Below are 10,081 nucleotides of genomic sequence, written 5' to 3'. Positions count from 1 at the left end.
TTTTTTTTACATTTTAAAAATTGCACAACCTTCAAAGTAGCTAAGCTTCCACAGCGATTTCCGCTGCTCTTACGGCTTGCGGAAAAATTCATCTCCGCTTGTTTACCTACCACGCTGTGTTGTCAGCAATTTTCGTGCGCTTATATGTGCGTTGGTGTGAGTGCGTAGGGCGCAATCAACCAACCTACCCTACATGCATACCCCATTCAGGCTATACCACCCACCACCACGGCCCACTTTCCGAACACAATAAAGAGCGAAATGCAAAACGTCCCAACACCACCACCACCACCACCATCTCGGCAACCCCCAACAATAACAACTACTATCCTCCTCTCTTATGCGCTGGCTAGCGCTGTGCATTATCACTCACCTTATTTTCGTATTGCATAAATGTGATTTGTGCTTTTGCGATTTATTCAATTGCTTTACATGGCGTTTGAGATTGATGCAATTTTCCCAAAACGCTTGACACTTCTTATGAATTTCGTGTGCACGTATTTTGATGATGAAAAAAATTACACGATTTTTAAGTGATTCTAAGTGAGTTTGCTTGTCGGGTGGTTGCTGCTTATTGGAGTCACTTTACCTTAAGGATTCTCAAAAATTTTTTCTACGACGTAAATATTAAATACACTGCGTGCAGGAAGACCTTTTCAACCCTATTGGCTGCGTGTTGTGCAACTTTTCACTAATTTGTTGGCAAATTTTCTCACAATATCGCAACTGCCTAGACAATTTGCTTTTCGCAGCAGAATTTTCACATCATTTTAAATTTTTTCCCCAATAAAGTATAGATACTCATAACATTTTGGCATTTTTGGAATCCATACAACTAGCGCTCGCGTACTCCGTGCAACCGTCACTGCAGGCGTGTGCTCTCTATACTGAATTTTCGCAAGTGATTATGACATCTCGCAGACCCAAAGGCAAACCAGCCAGCCATAGATGACAGAGACGGTCGCGAAGACGTCGACGACACCGACGACACCGACGACGTTGGCAGCGCCTTTAAACCGCCTTCTATTCGCCTTCGGTGATATTAAGAAGCCTTTTTCAGCCTCCTGCTTTCTTGGTGGGGCGCGTTTAGCGTATTCGCGCACACACGAAGCCACCGTCATCGACCGTAGTCGCAGCAGCAGTGTTCATGTAATCACAAACCTCAGCCGTTGTGGTCGCTAGCGTAGCGCCCACTCCCCCATGCAGCGTTGAGTAGCACAGCCAGCAGCTGCTTGCCTTCTTGTCCAGATGTGCGAAAGCAAAATATTAACGCGGTGACTGCGCGTCGTGCGTTTGTGCTGTAGGCGGGAGGTGGTTGGCCCCTTGCCGCCCTTTATCGTTTGCTGCCGAAGTCGTTTTGCTGCCACTTCTGTGTTCGCTGCCGCGTCATTGATACAGCCAACGCTTAGGCGCATTTTCAGCTTCCCTTACGAGTCGCCGTGCATCACGTGAGTCCTACGCCTGTGCTCTCTCTTGCGTGCGCACATTTGCAATACGCCCAGCGTCAAGCATTCCATACGACAGCTTCGCGTGCGTTCTCCCGCTTTGCGCTCTCGTTAGCACCCGGCAGCTTCTTTGCTGTCAACACTGGCAAATCAAATTTCGAAATTGCAACAGTACTGTTATATGCGAATTCTAAAAAATTTCGAAATCAACAAACGTGCGACATTTGTGGCAAGTTGTCTAATTCTTTTAGTCGATGTGGGCTTTCCTTCTTGTTGTGTTTTCCTTTTGCCGCGGCTGGTAGGCTTCTCTTACACCGTCCATAGTTGGCTGTGATTTGCGCCGCCAATACATATTCTTGAGCCATTAAGTCATCACCTTTGCCTTATGCCAACAGTTATTAGTTGCTTGGTTATTATCATATAACCGTTATTTAATATTGTCATTTTTTCTTCTGCTTTGCGATAATCTTCAAGCATAACCTGCCGTTCGAAGAAGAATCGGAAACTTTTGCAATGCGCTAAATTTAATTTTACAACCTCTGTCTTACATTTCGTGGTTGAAATTTTAAAGCAATTAGAGCCACGCGCCATTGTTAAAAGCTGCATTCTTAAACTTTTCTTTAAAAAGTTCAGTGACCCCCAAGCCAATTGACTCACTGCGAAAACAATTGCGAAGAATTAAATAATAATAATGTATGTAAATGCGAAAAGCTGTAACTAACAAAGACAAATTTTTGCAAAAACGGCGTGGGGACTTGTAATTCGATGAAATGTTTCATAATCAATCAATAAGAAAATATTGGATTTTTCGAATTTCAGGTGATGGATGATATCGCACGTTTAATAAGATAGAGAATTATTTAAAAAAATAAATTTTGTGGGAAAACGCAATCAAAGTTTGATCAATTCATACAGTTGCACAGTGGGCCAAAAGAAATAGAACGTGGCCAAAAATTTTTTTTTGGCTATTTAAACGTGAAAAAATCAAAAAAAAATATTTTGATGGTATAGCTTATTGTCTAAGGTATCAAAATCCGCGGTACATCGAAAAGAATCAGGTGTCCAAAAATTATGGAAAAACCGAGAAGGCACGTATTTTGAATTTTTTGAATTTTTAACAGCCTCAACGGATTTAGCCCAAGTCTGTATCGGTGACAAAAACTTTTTACTCACAAATTTAAACTTATTCATATACTTTTCCGTAATAAAAACTGTGACAAGAATTTGTCACAGATACAAAATAGAGTCGTTATTATATTTTCTCCCATTCTACTTGGTATTTTCTGTAGAAAGTTTCCGGAAAAAATATTTAAAAACAGGGTTGCCAGATATAAGAAAATTTATAATTATTCAAAAGCTGCACAGCATACTTCAATTTCTGTATTTTAAAAACCGTTTGCAGAGTTAAAACAAAATTATTTTGTAGTGGGGTTGCCACATTTCTAAAAAGTTACCGTTACGTTTATTAAGAAAATGTATGCTTATTTAATATCACAATGTAGGTATCAAACGGAAAGTGTTTGAACAAGCTTTAGCATTAACATGATTTTGTGTTTAGTTGCCTATCTATCAACTAAGGCTATCATTTTAATTATTTAATTTATATGATTTAAAGAAATAAAAATGCGAATTTAATTGAACAATTTTAAATGGTGTGTTTTATGTTAAATTGTTTTAAAAATTTTATTCATGTTTAACCTGTTATTAGCCTGCAAATTTACACACTTGCAGTATGCAGGGCCTACCACGAGGAGGTTACAGGAATAAAGGACCTCACTTTTTATTTTATTTTTTTTTAGTTAACGGAAAAAAGCCAACAACAAAAAAAGCTTTCATTAATTACAGTGTATCCTAGTCATCAGAAATAAGATTTCTTTATTTATTTATTTTTTTATGTTTTTAAAGTTTGTCTTTTTTATTATTTTTTTGTTGTTATTTAAATTTAAATTAATTCTTATCTTATTGCACATCTGTAGGCTAACTCCTTTCATTTGACAACTCACATCCCACATCTTATAATTTTTCGTACAGGTGGTAACCCTCTTCGAAAAAAAAACCTTATTGCATATCTGGAGGCCAAGCTCTTTGACAGGACACCTCATTTTTTATAATTGAATGAACTGTACAAATCTGATGTCATTAACAAAAAATGCCACTAAAAAAAAATAAAATCTTATTGTACATCCGGAAACCACATCCTTTCACTTGATACCACCAACAAACGGTGAGGATCTTATAATTTATAAAAATGTGGCAACTCTACTTAAAAAATAATACGATACTGAACATCTAGAAGCCAAGCCCTTTCATTTTACATCTCATGTTATCGATTCGGTATGATTTGCTATTTATTATTTATATTTATTTTTCCATTTATCTTCACTCTGGTTTCGTTTCTTTTTCGAGCTTTTTTACATACATACACTCATGGACAAAAGAATAGGTGCAAAATTCAAACGATATTGTTTGCAACTTATGTTTATTTATTTTTAATAATTTTAACTTAAAATATAGTTCGAAATTTCAAAGCTTACACAAACTTGAGCAAAATTAACAAACTTACAAAAATTTGCATCCAAATTTCACACTTTTTATTCAGAATTTCGAGTATGCAGTTTTGTAAGCCATTCAATTTTAGTAAAATAAAGTGCAAGTTTCAAGTTGAGTTGAACATTTTCTTCCATATAATGCATGAACAAATTTTATTTTTATATGGAACTTTTGTGAACTTTGTGTAAGTTTTAATAATAATAATAATAATCCCAACGGACGAATTACATTTTAAACGAAAGTTATTAAAAATATAAATAAATAAACTTGAATTACAAACAATGTTATTTTGAGTTTTGCTCCTATTCTTTTGTCCATGAGTGTATACACTCGACATAGCATACATATTTATGTAGAATTTTTTTTGGCAACGATTTTGTTTACATTTCTGGTAAATGTGTTTCTATTCTGCGGTAAATTTGGAGTCAGATGCAGTGGGGCATAGCGTGACATGAAATACCTGCCACAACTAACTTCGACATTTCTTTGCTGCACAAAGTTTATTAGTGTTTTATGTCTTTTCTACCTTCAAAAGTGCTCAAGCCAAAAGTGAGGGGCTTTTTATGTCAGCAATAATATTTATTGGCCTAGTACCGGCTTGCGTTCGAATTTTCGCAAATACCAAATAAATAAGGGTAGACAGATTGAATTTTCATGATTTTGTGAATAAATTTTAGTCGAACATTTTAGTGCATTGAGTCATTTGAAAATGAATTCAACAGCATGGGACTAATGCAATATTGTGGTTGTTTTTCAAAGTCACAAGCAACAACAATCCGTGTGGCGTTTTTTATATCTAATTTATTCGAACTATTCGACTGGTAATTTGTGTTGTAGTTAAACAGAAATTAATCTTCCCCCACAAATGCTATTTTTTTTTTATTTTAATTTTTTGTATACTTCTTTCTCAAGCTCTTTTTAAGCTTGTTTACTTTGACAACGATTAATGACCAACTCATGTCCGCGTGTGTGGCGCAAGGAGCACCCTGCAGGAAATGCGGAAGAAGCTAAAATTATCGAGTGGTGCCAGTCAGAGTCCTCAGGCTGAGTAAAACTTTTTTAAACATCTAACATCTTACCAAATAAAATGTGGTTTAGATTAATATATTAATATATCCATCGATAAATATGCATATCGATTAATTTGTAGATGTATCGGTAAACTTAACAATCACGAATATTAAGTGACGGAAAATCTCTGCACTACATTATGTAAATTTTATCGATAAGTATAATTTTAAAAGGCGTTCAAAGACGTTCCGAACGTTTCGTATAAAAATGAGTTTTCCTGTCGGGTATTCTAACAAAAACACAATAGTAGAAAGCCCAAAAATGAAAAGTGCCCACTACCCGAAAACGTCATTAATATTCTTGCCAAAAGCGCGAATGGTTGGCAAAAAAAAAATCGATATTCGACGAATCACGAAACTTTATCCAAAACCTAACGGACCTAACTACATATGTACATACATACTTATGTACATAACTACATATCGTCGTTTAAAGTGCAAAACCGCGTATCAGCAAAATGCAAAACCGCGTATGTGAAGTTGTCGAAATTATTTTCTAGAGCGTAAAAACACTCATATTTCAAAATGGATCACTTTTTTATAAAGCATTCGCATTTCTGGCTAGTATATTTCAAGACGAATGGATAAGGATTGGGCCAAGAGCTTGTGTGAGCAAATCCAATTTTTGGCAGCCAATGTCAGTTACGCGGTTTTGCTGAATGACGATATGCGGTTTTGTACTTTAAACGACGATATATATGTATGTACAGTATTGGACATGTCTATAGCAAACCCATTTCAAAGGGCTATTACATATTTGCCACTTATGTTTAATTATTTATTGTTGAGCATTTTCAATTAAAATACAGTTCATTCTCTAACAAAACTAATATAAAACCAAGTTTAAAACTTTTTAAAAGACTACAAAAAAACGTAACCAATTTTAACCCAAATTTCAAACTTTTTTCTCAGAAGTGTTAGAATTTTCTCGAGTACGCAGTTTCATAGCCCATTCAATTTTAGTCCGATAATGTGCAAGTTGACGTCGCTAAAAAATTTTTTTCTTAGTTTTGTTAGAGAATAAACTGTATTTTAATTTAAAATTCCTAAAAATAAATAAATAAACATGAGTGGCAAACAATATCAATTTGAAATGGGGGTGCTATTGTATTGGCCAATACTGTATGTAGAAGCATCAGTTTGTATGACGAGTTAATCATGCGACATGTACAATATTTATTGCGTAATTCATAGTTACATACAGTATGAGAGGTGTGACCGCATAGTCGTGATGTGATCATTTACCACGTGTCTAATCTGATGTCATCAATATGGAATAGTTTTAAAGAAGATGCACTAACACGCACACTACGTACATACATACATACATATGTAGTCGGCGACAGGATGTGATAGTCAAATGCAACAGTCATATGAGGTCAAGTATAAAATTGTAACTCCACTACCGAATTAAATAACACTACATACATAAATAATAGCATTAAAAATTTCAAATTTTGTAACCATAGACGTACTATAAATACACACACAGCTTCATCATGGCCGGCATTAAACTCACCTTTCCTCCGTTTTCGACTTCAATCCCACCGATGCTGTCGTCACCTTCAGCGCTTGCTCGATCAAAGAACTCAATGCGCTCGAACGACGTTGGTGATGTTTTCGACCGAGTAATGGTGTTGGAGCGGCAGAATTCGCCAAGGAACTGCAGGCAGAATTCGATGTTGGCGGTACACTTAAAATAGGCACCGGAATACGTTTCTCTCTCAGCCAATCGACATCCACTGGATCAGTATTACAACGCGGTCGTGGTCGATACACTTCACTGACTTGCTCCTGCCGACACAAATGCTTCTTGGGCCGTACAAAGCAGAGATTTTCTGTGGACTTGTAAAATGCTTTGCGACTACTTGTCGTACTGTCGGTGGTGCTGAGATTCGAATCACTCGAAGTGAATTTGTGTAACATCAGCAGTGCTGTGGGGTAGAAGAGATGAGGAGGGCAATAGATGAGTGAGGAAAATGCATAAACTCAAGTGGATGAAAAAGTTAAATTCTTTAAATATTTATGTAAGTATTTTTTTAAATTTGCAGCTACATAGTATAATCGAGGCATGAGTACATAGAAACAGTTTAGGCTGTAGTCGCTGGCTAATTGTTTAGCTCAGGTTAAGATTACTTTCAGAAGATACTTCTCAGCAAGTGGTCCTTAAGAGGAGATATGCCTTTTTTGTTCTAAGAAACCGCAGGAAAAAAATTCTGAAAGTACTGGCCGTAAATAGGCGGATAGATAGTAACATGTCTCCAATATCCAGCAAATTCTCATGCTTCGCAGCGATATTCCATCGCATGTCTACCGATTTAACTTCTTCTTCTTCTTCGTTGTCTCTGTAACCGCCTAAGCGATTTTGGCCGATGACACTTTTCTATGTTATTGTTATGACCTATTGAGTACGTAAGAACGGCGTCAAAATTTTAGGCGGCGACGAGTTTTGTCATTGGCGTGAGAATAGGGCGGTATGTTGAATTTGGGCAGCCACGAGACGCTAGAAAAAAGGACCGCAGATTTTTAAGGCAGCGCATCTCAACTCCGAAGCTCAGCCATAGGCAATGCTACTAGCGGTGATTTATCACAAGTTAACCAGGTCGACGATGTTGGTTTCGAAACTGAGATGTCTTTCCTCAAAAATCAACCTGAGCCATTAATTAATATCCGGGACGGTAGGCCGAAAATGGCTACATAGGTATGTATGTAATTCATCTCGTTTTCTAAAAAATAATGGGATAAAAGCATAAAATCCTCGCTGTTAGCTCTAGTGGGTCAAGAGAAATTTTTTTTTTTTAAGCTGATGCTGAAGCTAGATAAAACGCGTGCTTCGTTTTGCGTGACAGATCGCTTTGACAGATAAGATGAAATGTATGAAAATTCACAAAGCATACGACATACATACATACATACGCGTTGACCATCAGCTAAATAAATATTTATTTTATGTCGTCCACATTCGAATTTTCATGCAGAAACATAGAATTCAATTACACAACTAATACTTTTAAAACTAAATACATACTATGTACATTTTGCGTCTTCCGCTTTGCTGGCAAAATTATAAATGTCACGCAAAGCCACAAAGTTTTATCTGACATCAGCTTTATTGCTGCCCACCATCACCATCAGCAGTTGAGCACCTAACGATATCATTCTTTAGACGCTTTCACTACTCACATTTACTGCTCGCTGTCTTTCTTAAATTATGATCACTCTCGCACTCATCCAATGATTCCATTGTATCCAAACCAGGCGAGATGGAGCGGCTAATGCGCCGATGAGCCGGACGGAGGGGACGTAAATAATCCTCCGTATTGACGGAGAGATATTGCATATTTTTTTTATTTTGTGACATATTTTTGTGTTCTTCCTTTTCCCGGATATCTTTCAAAAATTTTTTTAAGGCACTTACACTGCTTCACTTTAAAATTCGTCAATTTTTTTAAAGTAATTTTTTGTATGCTATGTCCTGAAATCAGCACAATTTACAGGCTTGATACTTTTATGAAAGCAAGCCGTCGGGCGGACGGTTACGCTGTCACTGAAATTGACAATGAAAATTAGCAAACAATTTGCTGTTGAGGGCGACGTCTTATTGAGAATCTCGGTTTGCTATTTTCTTTTTTTGTCGAACAAATTGAAAAGCATAAAAAAATACCCGGCGTTTGTGTAGCGGAAGCACATCGCGACATCGAGGCCAAAAGGTTTTCATTGTTTTCTGTTGCATTTTTGCTTTCTCAAGTTATCCCCTGTACCCACTCCCCCACTCCACCCTCTACACCGCCTAATTTTCCGCAAGTTGCTGCTATGTTTGCTTACAGTCTCGCTATTTTGCATTTGATTTTATTTCTGGCACATTTTTTTTTTTGTAAGTTTTGTTGTGGTTTTGTAATAAGGAAAAGGTTTTTGTAAGCGTCGACACGGCGACACTCACAGCATTTTGAACGTTGAAAATGGATTTTGTTGCTGTTTTGTGTATTTAACACAATGCTTTTGTTTATCAATGTTCTTGGCTGCCATTCAAAATGATAATAAGTAAACGATAGTGGAATTGTTTGTAGTTGATACCCTAGTGTGTGTGACCCCTTGGCGTAACAGATGTTATGAAGTGACCGACCGCATGTTGTGCGACGCTCCCACTTTCGCCTTCAATGGCAACGCACATACATATACATATGTACATACATACATTGTATGTACATATATATGTTGTAATTGTAAATTGTAGCAGAGAAAAAATGTTGTGATGATTGACTGTTAGAACTGTTAGATGTATGGGAGTGTTTGCGTGTTGAAGTGACCCTGTAGGGAAGTCCACTCTTTCTGAACTCGGAGCTTAGAAATTTCTTGTTAATTTCGAATTACTTGGAACTAGTTTACGGCTCTTCAACAACAAAATTATATATTTTTTAATATATATTATAACCAATTTCACGAAAGGAATTTAAGTGAAATATGTAATCAGGATTTAATATGGAAACTGACATTTTTCACTTAACTACTTTCCTGAAACCGGCAGTTAATAAACCAACTAGGGTTTGAATTATAAAACGAAAATTATTATCAAACCCTTATTAATTTCCAATAATACTACATATCCTTTGCTAATTTAAAAATAATTTACGGTTATAGATTTTGTCTTTTTTGAGCTGAATAAATAAAGTCAAAAAGTTTTATCTAAAACATAAAAAAAAACGAGTAACGAATTGAATAGCATATTTTTCTTGGTACCGTATATTTTCATTTTTTCATTTATTGGTGTTGGTTAATTTTTCTGACATGGTGATAAGATCATTTATTTTGGAACGAATTTCTGTCAATCCTTGTTAAGCACAAAAAATTACAGTGAAAAAACCGGTTTGTCAGCAAACCAAAAATATACTTTTAAATTTTTCGCAAACTTTTTTAGAAAAAAATATTTTACAAGACATTTTAGCTCCATTAAAGCTAAAAGTTTTAATTTAAGATTATTTTATATTTTAGGTCTAAAAACAATTTTAAATTTTTTTT

The 10,081-nt window shown here is 36.0% G+C and overlaps 2 protein-coding genes across 2 annotated transcripts in view; both read right to left on the bottom strand.

Annotated features, from left to right (window-relative positions):
- LOC118748490 (pneumococcal serine-rich repeat protein-like) overlaps window positions 1–7,185 on the bottom strand; it is a 124,879-nt gene extending 117,694 nt beyond the window's left edge. The window contains exon 1 of the mRNA XM_036482971.1: window positions 6,585–7,185. Coding sequence (XP_036338864.1) covers window positions 6,585–6,991 — 407 coding nt within the window. The 5' untranslated portion in view covers window positions 6,992–7,185. The remainder of the gene's footprint in view (window positions 1–6,584) is intronic.
- The window catches only part of LOC118748498 (U11/U12 small nuclear ribonucleoprotein 48 kDa protein), a 24,701-nt gene continuing 21,540 nt past the window's right edge, over window positions 6,921–10,081 (bottom strand). The window contains exon 5 of the mRNA XM_036482991.1: window positions 6,921–6,999. The gene's annotated coding sequence lies outside the window, so the exon portion shown is untranslated. The remainder of the gene's footprint in view (window positions 7,000–10,081) is intronic.

The sequence above is a fragment of the Rhagoletis pomonella genome, unplaced genomic scaffold (assembly GCF_013731165.1).
Source record: "Rhagoletis pomonella isolate Grant_MI unplaced genomic scaffold, Rhpom_1.0 Rhpom_scaffold_00013, whole genome shotgun sequence".
Lineage (NCBI taxonomy): Eukaryota > Metazoa > Arthropoda > Insecta > Diptera > Tephritidae > Rhagoletis > Rhagoletis pomonella.
Note: the sequence above shows the minus strand (reverse complement) of the source record. Positions and strands in the feature narration are given on the sequence as shown.